This window comes from Ochotona princeps, chromosome 6 (assembly GCF_030435755.1).
Source record: "Ochotona princeps isolate mOchPri1 chromosome 6, mOchPri1.hap1, whole genome shotgun sequence".
NCBI lineage: Eukaryota > Metazoa > Chordata > Mammalia > Lagomorpha > Ochotonidae > Ochotona > Ochotona princeps.
The window spans coordinates 1,825,309-1,841,048 of record NC_080837.1 but is presented as its reverse complement, the minus strand read 5'-3'; the positions used below and the strand labels follow the sequence as shown (position 1 = coordinate 1,841,048).

At 48.2% G+C, this 15,740-nt stretch overlaps 1 protein-coding gene across 1 annotated transcript in view; it reads right to left on the bottom strand.

The window, feature by feature from the left end:
* Nucleotides 1-15,740, bottom strand: part of THSD4 (thrombospondin type 1 domain containing 4) — a 369,969-nt gene that overhangs the window by 58,200 nt on the left and 296,029 nt on the right. The window contains exon 8 of the mRNA XM_058665429.1: nucleotides 4,291-4,495. Coding sequence (XP_058521412.1) covers nucleotides 4,291-4,495 — 205 coding nt within the window. The remainder of the gene's footprint in view (nucleotides 1-4,290; nucleotides 4,496-15,740) is intronic.

The following is a 15,740-nucleotide window of genomic DNA, read 5'->3' as shown; positions in this document are numbered from 1 at the left end:
ATCACCACTGCTTGTGGAGTAAGGAGCCAGCACTATGGTTGTAGGGTGTTAAGACACAACCTGCCAAGTACCTGCCACATGGGTGTCTCATTTCAAGTCCTGTGTACTCCATTTCTGATCCAGCTCCCTGCCCAAAGTGTCTAGGAAAAGCACCAGAACAGAAGATGGCTCAAGTCCTTGGCTCTTCCTACCCACATGGGAGACTTGGATGGAGCTCCTGGCACCAAAATAGTGACATTTTAAAGAAGTGATCATGAAAAATGAAAGCCACTTAGAAAATTCTCTCCAGAGAATGCCCACAACAGGCTACTGCTATGTCATGGCATTAGCCCCTCAATCTATTTTGTGTTGCTATCTTATGTGGGGAGTCAGTGATTAAAAAACAGTAAGTATTTTGCAAAGGAAGATTGATTTGTATGAAAAATAACTGAAGGCTCTGTCATCAGACCAGAGAGGGTATACCTAAGAAGCCGTTGAACTTGACGGGACAATAAGATGCTGGACTCTATGTTTGGTATACGCTTGCAATAGGGAAATCTCAACTGAACTTGAGCTGTGGTTATGCAATAAGGTGGAGGAATCCACCATGGTGGGAGGGTTTGGGGAGGGGTGGGGAGAACCCAAGTATCTATGTAACTGTGTCACATAATACAATGTAATTACTGAAGTTAAATAATAAATAATTCAAAAAAAAAAAAAAAAAAAAAAAAAAAAAAAAAAAAGAAAAATAACTGAAGGAAAGCAACAGGCAACTGAAAACCTTGCTAAAGCTGTGCAATATCTAGAAGTAATGTTAAAAAGCAAACTATCTGCTTCCTTCATTTATCTACTGTGCAAAGGAAAATTCTGCAAGCGCTGACTTAATCTTATGTGTCAAGTCAAATATTTGTAAAAGGCAGTTTGTACAGTCAGCAACCACAAAGGGAAAAAAACTCCCTCATCATTACCTGGAAAATTGTGCAGAAACCCACCTCCGTTTGACTGGAAAAGGTTACACTGGTTGACAACGTGTGTTGGAACAAGCCGTTGTCAGAAAGTTTTAAGCAGGGGCCAGGGAAAGACACTGATTCATTCCCCAAGTGGCCGCAATGGACGGTGCTGAGCTGATCTGAAGCCGGGAGCCTCCTCCAGGTCTCCCACGCAGGGGCAGCTTTGGGCTATACTCGACTGCCTTCCCAGGCCACAAGCAGGGAGCTGGATGGGAAGCGGAGCAACCGGCATATGAACCGGTGCCTATATAGGATCCTGGTGCTATCATGCTGGGCCCCAAGATCTTCTTTTAAAAAGTTCAAAAGCAGTCAGGCATACTTTTGCTCTCACAGTTTACAATAGCCCCAAACAACTGCATGGAAATTAATTTTCAAAATATACAGGCCTCATAGAGCAGGACATTCAGCAGGAAAGGTGGGCCAGGGAGAGAGAACATCTGTTATTAGAAAAAGGTCATGGTCCACGGGGAAATGGAGTGCCTTTGGAGGCCAAGAACTCTGAGGTCACTCACCCCCATTTGGATCTACCACATGGGATGGAAGAAGCCCAAGTCCTGCCTTGCAGGATTCAAGGTCATCGGAACGACAACCAGGATCCCTGAGCAGTCCGCAGAAACAGAAGAACAGTAAACTTCCTTCGGGACTAGGGAGAGGTGCTTTCTCTGGTCCTTGTCTGCTTCCAATTTTGGGTCCCCACCCCCTCTCGTAATGACCATCAGGAGCGCTCCAGAAACCCCTCAAAACAAACAAACAAAACTAGAATAGATAGACAGAGAACAACAAGGAAAGCTTAGAAACAGGCAGGAAATGGTCAGCGGGGATGCACTTATAACTCACTGGGTGGGACACAAAGATTAGTTACTCCTCACTGGGGTATGGAAGATTTCTCTGCACACCCCTCCTAAACATGCTCACCTAAACTGTTGACATATATCCTGTTAGAATTATAGAGGTAGACCACCTGAAAAACAGCCAGGTTCAGCGAAAACATGCTTCAATGCTATAAACTGCTAAAGACTAAAATTAAAATAGGCATGAGACAGCTGAATAACAATCTATAGCCATTTTAAGGTGTATAGTACACGGTTGAATATAAACCAAAATTGAAAGGTCTATGAAGAAGTCAAAGGTTGTGGTTGAGAACCTGCATTTTCCTAGTAACATATTAGTTAATCAATACCGTGTCAATTAATGTCACAATGTTGTAAATGGTTGGAAATGTTGTGTCGGGGCTTTTGGTTGGTTGGGATGATGCTCTGCCGGCTCTACCTTCAGACCAGAGATGGTCTCACCAACAAACCATTGAACTTACCAGGACAATAAGATGCTGGACTTCATGCTTGGTAAATGCCTCCAATGAAAGAATGTCAACTGAATTTGAATTATGGAAATGCAACAAGGTGGAGCAATCCGCCATGGGGGGAGGGGCGGGGGAAATCCCAGGTATAAAAAATGTATCACATAATGCAATGTAATTAATTTAAAAAAATGAAATGCAATAAAAATATGTTAAAAAAAAAAGAAAAAGGTCATGGTGACTATGGCACCCTGTCAAAGGGTGGATTTTACAGCCCGTGAATTATGTCTTGGGTTGCACAAATGGGCTGCTGGTGCCTTAAAGGCAGAAGACAAAGCCCTGGTTGCCACTTCTGGAGTGAGTCTCCTTGCCTGCCCTGACTGCTTTTCCCAGCCTTCCTTTTCTGCACGTGCAGAGCACCATGGGGCATCTCCATGGCCTTGGTGAGTCCCTCCACTTCCGCCCTCCTTCTGCCTCCACTTCCTCACATGCAAGAGGAGATGTGCCACACAGCTGTCCTCCTATGGCTTCTCACAGCCTCCGACTTCCACCCCATATATAGGCGAAGCCCTCTCCCTGCAGACACAGAGCGGCTGTCCAGCACCACATCCATCAGGATGCAGTGTGGAAGCTGCTTTTGGAACAGGACTAAGTGAAGCCGGGACAAAATTGACTCTGAACAGTGAAGAGCTGGTGAAGACTGGCATTGCCTGCTGGGGACCCTGTGTGCAGTCACACTTCAGACATGGCCCGATGAATATTTTCCATTCTGGGAGACAGGATGTTTATGGAGAAGAGAGCGCACAATAGAACAAAAGAAAGCACAAAGAATAAAGGTTTTTTTTTTTTTTTCTTTTTTTTTTTTGGTGTAACATCCAAACCATAACTTGCTGGGAAACTTGATTCTCTACTGCTGTAGTGGCTCCTGGTTTTACTGCAGCTGAAGGATGAGTTTTCTGCTGCAATCAGGCTCGTCTCTTTAATTCTATTTGCCACCCAATCCTCTTCCAGCTAACAAAGCCAACGGGAAGGGGACTGAGGCTGCGTTTGGTGGAGGGGGAAGGCAGAGGCAGAGAACGCGGATCCCTGGGGTCTGAGGTGTATCTCCGAGGGTACTCCTGATTTTTAAAAGCTGCACAGGTCTTCTGTCTGCTGAAGCCCTAGACAGTAGTGTGGTCAATGGTGACCTAGGAAACCAGGTTCTGAGAAGCCTGTGGTGTCTGCTCTGGCTGGAACATGGCCACCTGGCTTTGAGGTCCTGCCACAGCTCTTGCTCTAAGTGGTAACCCTGGTAAGCGGGGGCTTGTTTAGTCACCAGCAGTACGGGGATGGGAGAGCTGTTGTGAGGGTTTAAGGGTAACAGGTGCAGCATTAAGATGAAGGCAAGGGACATCATGGGTCTGAGACAAGAAAAATGGCTTTTGCTGTGTATTAAATGACCAAGCAATAGTTCTCTCGCTTTACTTTGCTACTTGGCTCACACAGATGTAATACAAGTCAGAGATTGGCAAATTACAACTCACTCATATACAGAATCCGCTCTTCTCAGACAGAACACGAAATACCCAGAAACCTAACACAAGTGTTGATGGAGATTTCCTTTTGCTGGAACATGGGGTGAAGCAGCCTCTCACTAGGACCATTTGCTCCAAAGGATTGCTAAGCGGGGTGTGGCTGTCCAGGAAGCATGCCTGCTACGTGAGCAGAGCCAGAGACAACAGAGCAGCAAGAAGACAGGAGTGGCTGCTGCTTGGAGCACCAGAGACTGGTCACTGGCCACCTGCCCATGCCAATCCGACAGGACAGAGAGGGGTGCTGCCGTTTGTGAGTAGCCACACAGTTGCCAGTCATGACACAGCCCTCCTCTCCCAAGATAAGCAAAAGCTGGCTTAGGTGTGTGGGTACCAAGCACCAAGCTGCAAGACAGACATTTCTTTTTTTGAACTGTCCCCACCCCAGCTGTCATTTCAAAGGGCAGGCTGGGGGGCTGGAGGAGCCCCTTACCTAGATAGTTGTTGCTCTTGTGCATCTCGGTGATGTTGATTTTTGTGGCTCCTTGGGGAATCTCCAGGACGCGGTGGTAGCCCAGGCTGGACAGTGCACGCTTGAACACACCCGACACGACCTGGCAGCCCGAGTTGTCTCCACCGCACACTCCACATTTGTCCACCACTTTGTCTGATCCCAGGAAGTCATCACAGCCGATACTCTGCAAAGAGCCAGAAGAGACTCTAAGAGTGGCAATCAGGGGTGCTTGGGGTGGGGGGAGGAAGAAGGAGAGAAGGAGATTGAGCTGGGAAACCTGTGGCTGGTTGGCAGGGTTTGAGTCGACTCCACCCCCAGGCCCTGCCCCTGGCCCTTATCTCTCCACCAGCATCTTTGCCGGGCACGACTTCCTTTCCTAGCTGTTCACAAACTGAGTGTGCCAGGGGGTGGATGTGGAAGCTGCAAACACTAATCAAGATGACCTTTGCTGTTCTGCCAATCTCTGCTGGATATTTATATAGAGGTTCCCAGTGGACTCACAGTCTGCAACCCCTACCCCTTGCTGAGCCCCACCAAATCATGCTTTTGGCTTAGTTTCTTAACAAGTTATATATGCTGTTTGTGTTCTGAGTCCCCATGTATGGCTCTGGAAGATGGAGGGCAGGAGGACTTGGGCTCAGTGACCCCTCAGCCCTTCCCCAGAGGACAGAGGGTGAGGACAGAGACAGAGCCAGAAACTCCAAAGGCCAGCTGAGAACTGTTGAGGCATGCACTGCTTCCCATGTGCTCCACTGGTCTCCACATGTCAAAAGGTACATGGGTTTGCAAGGGTGCCACTGGGACAAGATGAATGAACTATCAAGATGACAGAGTGGCTCCCCTGGTTTGGACTGCAAGGCTACAGAAAGACATTTGATAACAGAGCTATATCTAGAACTCACATCTTGAGTCCCAAGCTGACTTTGAGCAATTATCCATGCTAGAGGCACAGTCATTGGTAAACGACTCCAAGTACACTTTTGGTTTGGTTGAATAACCTGGGGCATCTGCCCAGAACGGTCCCACAGGTCAAACCCCACGGGCAAAGAAAAAAGGCACTCACTGGCTCTGTGTCTGACTCATTGCCTGCGGCAGCACCCCGTTCCACTGTTGTATGCCCACTCCCCAGAGCACCTCTAACTGCTTCCTCTACACACACACAGCTTCTCCATGAGTGATTATTGTTAATGCTAACAGAGCCTCATCTAAGAGCACGCTTCTACATCCTACAGGCCTTTCACATGGCACATTTGCTCTACCTTTCGCCTTCCTCAGAAGCTTTTTGTCCCATAAACATCCACCACTACCTTGTCCCACAGCCATCTGAGACCCAGCACTCGTTCTCCCAGAGGCCCATTTAGGAAGAGACTGCAACAGGAAGCATGGTCTGGCAGCAGGAGTCACGTGAAGGAGGCAGTGAGGCTGGATGTGCAAGGTCTGGGCTACCAGGAGCAGAGTTTGGGTTTGTCCCTGGCACTGGCAACCTTAGACATCATCCGAGCAGAGCTGAGCATGGGTGGCTCTCCGCGGGCAGCAGGTTCTGTCTTGGGGGAGAACAGGAAGACCAGCAAGTCCTTCTTGTAAACAGCACACAAAGGTTTTCTTGAGAACGAAGAATGTCGGGACAGGTAGCATGCCTATTTTCAGACCCTGCTCAGTATGAATGGGGTCACTAGACAGGGGTTCTTTAGATGACCCCAGGTGCAGGTGGGTGCAGGACCCTGTGGGCCAGAGTTGCATGTGGGACCCTGTTCCGCAGCCTTCTCCCATACACTCAAAGTGGGTCCCATTACACTGTAGGAGCCTGGGACAGAGTGAACACTTGCAGTGGCTTTGCCTGCCTGAGCAGCTTCAATGACAAGTGGGGTTATACTTGTCTTCAGGAGTGAGACAGATGGCATCAGCACAGGGAACTTCTTATCCCTTTGAATCCATCCTGGGCTCTGAGGAGCAGAATCAGGACAGGTAGACCTTCCTGAAGTCTAGAAAGAAACTGGGGGCACATGCTGGTGTTCTGCCAACTTCTGGGGCCTCTGAGTGGTTGCAGCTACCTCACACCCACTTTGTATAACAGGAGGGATGACCCCAGGGACAGAACAGGTGAATAACAACCATTCAGAGCCTTGGGCAGGAACAATGTCATGACCTCTGCACTTCCTCCTGCCCAGGGAGGAGGCAGCAGGGGTGAGGAGTTGGAAGTGGGGTATGAGGGCAGTGGGGAGTTGCACCTGCAATACCCCTCTCCTTTTTATCAGTTCTGTTTTCCACAAACTTGTTCAAGTACCTATATCCTTCAGCCTTCTCACCGAACTCTAGGCCTTGGAACATGTATTTTTAAATCTCAAAGGCAGCCTGTGAAATTGTTGAACACTTGTGCAGGAAACCAAGATTAAAGAGAGATTATGTGCCCTGCCTAAGGCTACACCACTAGTATGATGGCAACATGGGGTTGTGAACTCAGGTCTAAGATGTTGGTTTTGCTATCACTATCTTTTTACATTTGACTTTCTCCAGAATACCTCCCATTTGCAAGATGTTTATGTATGTATTTGCATCTTCTTGAAAGCTGTAGTGCCAGATATAGAAGGGAAGAGAGATCATCCATCTCCTGGTTCACTCCCCAAATACCTGAGTCAGCTAGGGTCGGGCCAAGCTGAAGCTAGGAGCCTATAACTCCATCTATGAGTCTGCTCTGTCCAAGCACTGTAGACATTGTCTGCTGCTTGCCAGGATCCACTGGAAGGAAGCTGAGTGGGAAGTGCAGTAGCTGGGACTCAAAGCAGCACTTCAATATGGGGTGCTGCACCCACCCCATTCAAGTAAATTCCATCATCATCCTCCTCCTCATCCTCATCATGCGACTGCCCATTTCCTTTCCTGTTTCCACTCTCAGTGGTAAATGTTCCCTTCTTCTCCATAGGGCTAAGTTTAGAAAAGGCTGAAGGAACACATTTCCTGAGTGTTTCTCCAGCAGGTTTTGCAACGTGTTCTCCAGTAGGCTTTGGAATGGGCTGTAGGAAAACCTGACCCATGGCAAGCCATCGTCGGAGAAACCACTTCAGAATTACTGCTCTCCACTCCACCCCTGACTAGTTGCATGCCAGAATGAACCTAAAAGAGGCTTCCAGCAGGAAGTGAGCAATCTGGATGAACTGTGTCACAGGGAGGAGGCCTCTGCCCATCATGTGTGGTGGGCATTACTGGGTGATCAGATTCCCTGATAGGAAGCAGATGTCCCTGTGAGCGCTCTGTAGACCTGTGGCTGGCCAGGTGGCTCCTGGAGGTCCACAGAGGACTCCAGTCCCCACAATGTCATAGCAGTGTGCGAGAACACTGATTCACTACTAGCTCCTGCTGATTCACCTGTGCCTGTGGTGAGATAATTTTTGGAAGCACACAGGCAGGCCAAAACACTTCTTTTATGACATGGCAGGAGGAGGTTTTCTGCTGGCATTGCTGTGGGGGACACACCAGCACCACCCTGCTGGCCCCATGCATTCTTGTAGAGACTGGGGCCAATGGAAAGATAAGAAATGAGGCTGGTAGTTTCTATATGCAGGAGCCTGCCGCAGGTTATTAACACAGAGAGGGGGAAGCATTTCAAAAGCTCATCACAGGAGGCTGCTGTGCAATCCATGGGTGCAAACTGCATTCCTCAGTGGCTGTGGCCCTGCGACATCCCTAGCACACGAGGTGTGTGTAATGGCTGACAGCAGAAATTTGTTGGAGTCCACCCCACCCACACTCAACATGGTGTCAGGCAGGGTGCACAGGAGGTTACAACAAGCCTGAAACCAGAGGGCAGCAGCCTACAGGTCAAGCTTGGCCCACTGTCTGCTTCTGTCAGTAAATATTTAGCGGCCCAGGCAGTCCTGTTCACTTGACTTCCATGCCTGCTTTTGAACTGCAACAGCAGGGCCAAGTAACAGGGGGCACAAACTGTACTGTCTCAAAGGCTCAAATAATGATATGGTCTTTTACAGAAGACAAAACAGAGCAAACTTGCCAATTCCTGGTCTATACTACAAGACTAACTCAACATAGTATCTCTCTCTCTCTTTTTAAAAACTTATACAGGCTGTGCTGAAAAGGAGATGGGTAGAAAGTCCTTGAAGCTAGTGCTGGGACCAGACGTAGACTTCCAGAGTCATCCTTGCCCCATAGCCAAGGTTCACAAGCTGGTTCTGATGTGACTTGCTTAAAAAGCAAACAGCAAAGACTTGTCAACAGTTACTGCTGTAGTCTATAGCATGGCTTTTGAATTTATTTATTTGAAAGTCAGAGTTATACACACACACACACACACACACACACACACACACACACACACACACAAAGAGAGAGACAGAAATTTCCATCTGCCAGTTTGCTTTCCAGATGGCCCAGAGCTAAAGCAAGTGGAAGCCAAGAGCCAGGAGTCAGGAGCCAGGAGCCAGGAGCCAGGAGCTTACTTGAGTCTCCTACCAGGGTGGCAGAGCCCAAAAACATCTGGGTCATTCTCTGCTGCCTTCTCAGGTGCATTAGCAGGGATCAGGATGAGAAATAAAACTGCTGGAACGTGAGTTGGTGCCCATAAGGGATGACAGTTCTGTGGAAGGTGGCTTATCCTGTTGTGCCACAGTGCCAGCTCTGATACTTTAGATGAACAATAATAAGCATGATTTCAACTTCTCCAGCCCTTAGCTATCCAGAGGACCTATCCATGGCTATCCATGGATCAGCAGATAGGCTATTCTCCAGGGATGAGGGTGGCTGACTAACTCAGTCTGTGCCTGAGCAGCATACTCAGGCAGCCTCTGTGCACATCGGGTTTGGAGAGTGCCTCTGTAGACTGGGGTGAGCTTCCTGCTTTCATACAGAGCCAGAGTGAACAGTTGTGAACTGAATTCAGTAGTGGGCAACAGAGGGCTGTGGCTATTCCAAGAGAACCAGACTCTAAAATGGGGTAGCTGGTGACCCATGAGCACCACTACCCGGAAACGGCCCCTGCTACCAGAGGTTCTGTCTGTCCTTCCTCCAGAATGTCAGAAGTGACCCCGTCACCTTGTTTCCATTGAGATGGCTGAAGAGCAGGTGCAATAACCCAGAACTTTCTGAACCAAAAGATCAGGGTCTTCTTTGCGGGCTCCTGGGCAGATGGCTCCTTGCTCCACTCAAGGCATCTCCCAGTATGTAAAGTGGAACAAACCATGCCTCTCTGCCCTTAGATTTCCTGGTGTAGACCCCTTGAAGTCCCTCACCATTTCCTTGATCTATTTCCTTGATTTCTCTTATGTCCCTGTGTATTTAACATCATTCTCAACCCATGGTTCTAGGGTCACCCAAGACCATTGCTGGTATGCCTGCTGCCTGCAGGTGGCATCATTCACTGAGCTTGAGTCTCCTGACTTGTATTAACACAAGGTCACTTAAAGTATAGGTCACTTCTCTCCATGAGGCTTAAATGAAACACACAGAGGGAGCCCCCAGGGCAGGCCTGGCACAGAACAAGGGCTGGAGACATGATGTCCAGTTTCTTCTGCCTGAGGATTCCTCTGCTTCCTGCAGGGACCGCGTCCCTTGGCAACATAACCATAGAAAAGCTCGAGGAACTGAAAAGGGTTATGTTCACTTTAGACACAGAGTCAGGATGGAGTCTATAGCTTGGGTGTGCTGCATCACAGCCTTGGACGAAACGAAGGTGGAACTACAGGGAGCGTACAGATAGTAGCATATGGCAGCTGCCATGGCCAGAGCACTGATTGTGCCGTGCTGTCCTGGTTTATACTTTCAACCCTGGGATACAGGAATCCTATCCCAATGGTAGCAAGGTGTATCCTTGGGAACCTGGAAAAGACAAGGAATCCATCGCAGCTCAGAGCCAGGGCCACCTGCCTCCCACACCCAGAGTTTTTCATTGCTGGATGCAGAAGCCCCCAGGAAGTGGAAATCTCTCTTGGATTGTAAGGGTGGAGAAGGGACACAGCCTGGGATTTTCAGAAAGTTCATGGAAAAATGCCTATGCTGACAAAACTATGAGTGAATCCCTCTCCCCAAAGGTTTATGTATTTGAAGAGCAGAATTACAGAGACACAGAGAAAGAGCTCTTCCATCTGCTGGTTTACTCGCCAAAGGCCACAATGGCAGGGGCTAAGCCAGGCTGAAGCAAAGAGCTAGGGGTTTTGTCCAGGTTTCCCACATGGGTGGAGGGACCCGAGCACTTGGGCCAGCCTCTGCTCTTTTCCCAGACGCATTAGCATGGAGTGGAAGTACAGCAGCAAGACTGGAGCTGGTGCCCATGTGGGATGTTGGCATTAGAGGTTGTGGCTTAATCTGGTATGCTACAAAAGAAATTCTTTTAATTCACTTCCCACAAACTTTTGGAAGTGTCCCATGCTCTCAACTGTACCTCCTGAGGTGCTTTGCTGCCCCCTTAGTGCTGTCCTCCGGGGACCCCTCTCACGCCAGAGCCCAAATGCATTGGTTCACCCTCTTCTAAGGCTTCACTTCTGTCCAGCTCCCTGAAGTCCCAGGTGGTGCTCACGCAGCCTACTGCAGGGCATCTCTGATGTCACCTTTCTCCCATGACGAATTCCTGGGCCCCAGGCTATTCACTGAGCCAGAATTTATTTTCCTCACTTGTCTCCCTGGGAATGCAAAGTGCCGGTTTACCGAACTGAGAGATATTTATGACTCAAGGGAAAACATGAGGCTCCTTGGGAGATGTCATTACCCAGTCCAAGGGTTTGATGTTTGGAGCTAGAACGACTGGAAATGAAACAAAGAACAAAGCCTTCTGATTATATCTTGCATTCATATATGCATTTGGTATGAATATTTATTTCACTAAGACATAGTGACACTGTGTAACAGCCATTCTCAGATAGAAGGAATCTGGCTGGGCTGTTTGCACTCACCAGCTCCTCCACGCTTGCTCTGAAGGACGGCTGGGAACGGGGTTATCTGTCAGACTCCATGAGCTCCATCACCATGACTCAGGTGGCAGCCAGATGAGTACTCTTGCCGGCAAAAACTTCCCTTCCCTCGCAACATTTGGCCCAAAGAGAGGCCAACAGCAGAGGTGATGCCCGCACGTGGCTTCCAAAGCACTGACCTCACCATGCACACTTGACCCATAAATCTTCTTGGCCCATAAACCAGTCAGATAAACACTGATCCTTCACCTTTTTCTGTGGGACCCTGAAATTCCTGGTTTTCACCAGCCCCTTCTCCAAGACCCGGGTCATATTTATGAGCTTTTAAATCATGCCCCCAGATGTGCGAGCATAAGAAAGGCTAAGTGCTGTGGTTTCAGGTAATCTATCCTGCATGTGGCCGTGAAATTTATCTTCCGGAGATGCTGCTGTCATCGTGTTGGTCTCTGGCTCCAAAGGCTTCCTGGTGTCAGCTGTCACTAGCACAATGGATTACTGCCCCCTAGACCTGTTCCTCAGACCCCAATTCCAGGTGGGGCTGCAGGCCTTGGAGCTCCAGAGCTATGTCTCAACTCTGGTGTGGATAACTGGTGGAAAACAGACATTGTGAATATGATCTCACACCCTAGGATTTGACAGCACAAATATTTTGTTAAGAGGCGCACGTGTGGCATAGCAGGTTAAAACGCTACCTTTGATACAGGCATCTCAAAGCAGTACCAGCTGGAGTCCTAGCTGCTCCAGTTCTTATCCAATTCCCTGCTAACGTACCTGGGAAAGCAGCAGAGGACAGCCCAAGTGCTTGGGTGTTTTTACCACCCACATAGGAGTCCCAGGTGTCCCAGGATGCTGACAGAAGCCTTGTCCAGCCCTGTCTGTTGAGGCCATCTGGAGAGTGAACCAGAAGATGAACATCTCTGTTCCTCTCTCTCTCTCTCTGTAACCCTGCCTTTCAAATAAATAAACCTTAAGAAAATGTTTTTGCTAACTTAACAGCACCTATTAGCTAGTGACACTGATCATTAATGATCTATTCTACATTCACTGGATAGGAGGCAGAATGACAAAGGGGCTTATGTTTGCGGTGAGCCTCTTCTCAGCAGGAAGCCAAAGAGGCTGGCAGAGAGAAGGACACAGGAAAGGTGGTGGTGGAGGGTGGGTGTAATGTGACACACATCTGCCCGGTGCCGCATAGCCAGGGCTAGGTGGTGCAGGCGAGCAGGTAACTGCCTTGCTTCCATCTCAACTATTTCCTCTTCCCATTTAGGCTCACAACAAAGCTTTGCTCTCTCTCTTATTTGCCTGAAGCCCCAGCACCGAGTGTGACCAAGGTCTTTCTCTTGGGGCAAACTCACAACCAGCATCTGTGTTGCATGTTGGCTCCAACTGCCTCTGGTTTCCAGAATGTTCTCCAACGCAATCATGGCCTCCTGAGCACCTACAGGTGCACCCCCAGACCACCTTTTCTGTTTCTGTAGACCTAAGGTCACCTCTGTCTGACATCCAGTGCACGATTTAAACGGATTCAACTCATGCTTTTAGATAATTCTAGGATAACAAGCAACCTTGCGAGCTGAACAAGAAAAGCTATAAATATCAACACTTAACAGGAGGGGCTGCTAGAAACACTGACTTAGAGAGGCTAAGGGACCTAGGGGGTCCCACGCATTGCCCCAAGCTGAGCAATGAGTCAGGCTCTGGGAGAAGCTGACTGGGAGTGTCTACTGGAACACTGGAAGGGCCTACTTCACATCCGTTTCAGACTTCCTTGAAAATCTGGAAGTTTTTCATGTTGCCATGGACTTTCCTTGCTGTTGATGGACAGGGATATTAATTTTGTACATTCTTTATTATAGGAGCAACAAGTAAGATATAGACAAGAATGAAGTGGAAGTTTATCACTTAAAACCAGACTTACTGGCAAGTGACTGTTAGAATTCTCGTATCTTTCAGAAGCAGAAAAAATAAAAGTCAAGTTCATTCTAGGTCACCCTAGGTCATTCAGACCTTATTGTCAACTGGGTGCTCATGTTCCCTACTGAGACCTGCACAGGTCACTGGGACCCATAAAACAGGTGGGTCTAGGATCTACTGCCATGATTTTATATTTAATTCATACTGAAATTTTAACTTTTTATGTTTGCAAGGCATTTTCAAAATACAAGGCCAATTGTTCTGGACAACATTAGGTGCCCAAGTCCACCACACTGGACACCACGTTCCATGCTTCACAGCCCTCAGCAGAAATGGCTTCTACTTTTATTCAGTCAAGGAGGTTTCTTGTCTACAACTTACAGTTTTTTTTTCTGTGTTCATTTTGAGTTGTGTAACAAAATGAAATTCAAATATATATTCGATGTAGAGGCCTTTGGACCACTTTCCATATTCCCTATTTTAAATTTTCTATTCAACAAAATAGCCTCACTAATTGGCTATATAATAAAATAGTTGGGTATTAATACTTTAACTAAGGCAACCGTACTAACAAAAAATCAGGTTTTTAAAAAATCACTTTCTGAATAGAGATTATTCATGTCAGTTCCTTTGGGGAAAAAAGAGTGTTCCTGCTAAATAGGGGTGAGGATTTAGGATTGTGTACTTCGTGTATGTGTAACATTACTGAAAATGCCTTATAATTGGGGCCAGCTCTGTGGCATAGTGGGTAAAGCCTCTGACTGCAGAACTGGTTTGAGTCTCAGCTGCTCCACTTGTAATCCAGTTCCCTGCTTATGTGCCTTGGAAAACTGTGGAAGATGACCAAGTCCTTGGACCCCCTCCAACACTTGGGGTAAAGGAAGAATCTTGTGGTTCCTGACTTTAGACTTGCCCAGATCCAGCCATTACAACCATTTGGAGAGTTATCCAGCAAACGAAAGAGTCTATTTATCTTCTCTCTTTCTCTGTAATTCTGCCTTTCAAATAAATAATCTTTAAAAATGTCTTAAGATATAAAAATAAACATACTGAGTCTTTCCAACACCCCAACTGTTACGTGAGAGAATAGTTTTCCCTGTAGAAATCAGACAACTGATACAGGGAGTGAGGTGGTATGAATGTGGGTTAAATACATGTTGGAACCCTGACCCTCCAGGTGACAGCACTGGCAGAAGGGGCCTGGTGAGGAGCGTCTCAGGGTAAGGCTTCCATCTGCATGCGGAAATTCATAGCCCACCAACTCCATGTCACATACCAGCAGGAAGACCCTCCTCAGCAGAGGTCCCTGGACTCTGGACTTGGTAGTCTCCAGAAGTCTCCAGAAGTCTCCAGAAGTCAACCTCTGCTCTCCATTCATCATCAGAGGTGTGGCCTTTGGTTCTCACATCACAGAATGGAGCCAAGTATCCAAAGTGAGCAGGCCGCTGAGCAGGAGATGTAAACCCAGGCATTCACATCCTGGAGCCCGGGCTCCAGTGTCCACTTTCACTGTCTGCCCAGGTTGCCTGGGGGCCCTGACTTCCTAAGCCACCTGTCCTTAAAAGATCCTTGTCACTTTTGTTTCCTCTCTCACCGGGGTTTTCCTGACACTGAGAAGGCCATTTTGTCCCTGAAAGGCTCCGGTTGTTCAGGAGCCCCCTACCCACTAAACCTCCCAGGGTGAGTGTCTGCATGGTTGCACAGGACCTCCAGACGCTGAGATGACTCACTTCCTCTCTGGCATGTCCTTTTTGTTTGACATTGAAAGAGGAGCGTACTGTGGCTCCTCCCCTGTAGGACTTAGTGTCGGGCCCATGGGTCAACCACCGTGAGAAAAAGGTCCAGGGTTGAGTGGCTGGGCAGGTGACACAGGGGCTACCGGGGGGGGGTGGCCGGGCAGTGGTCATGATGGCGTTCACAGGGGGCTTCTTTACAGGATTAAACACTGGAATACCCTTAAGTTTGGAGAAGGTTTGTAGTGTTCTCACTCTCTCTCTTCTCCACCCTCTTCCTCCCTCTCCTCCTTCTTTTAGATTTATTTTTTATTTAAATGGCAGAATTACAGAGAGGCAGAGACAGAACTCGATCTTTCACTCACAATTCACTGCTCAGATGGCCACAAAGGCCAGGGTTGAGCCAGGGCAAAGCCAGGAACTTCTTCTGGATCTCCCACATGCATGGCAGGGGCCAAAGCACTTGAATACGTGCATCAGCTTTGACTGCTTTTCCCAGGCCATTAACAGGGAGCTGGATCGGAAGTGGAGTGACTGAGCCTGGCACGGTAACCTAGCGGCTAAAGTCCTCGCTATGCATTCACCGGGATCCCATTGGACATCGGTTATAATCCTGACGGCCCTGCTTCCCATCTAGCTCCCTGCTTGTGAACTGGGAAAGCAGGTGAAGACGGCCCAAAGCCTTGAGACCCTGCACCTGCATGAGAGACCTGGAAGAGGCTCCTTGCTCCTGGCTTTGAATTGGCTCAGCTCTGGCCATTGTGGCCACTTGGGGAGTGAATCAGCAGACAGAAGTTCTTCCTCTCTGTCTCTCCTCCTCTCTGTGTATCTGGCTTTGCAATAAAAATAAATAAATCTTTAAATAAAA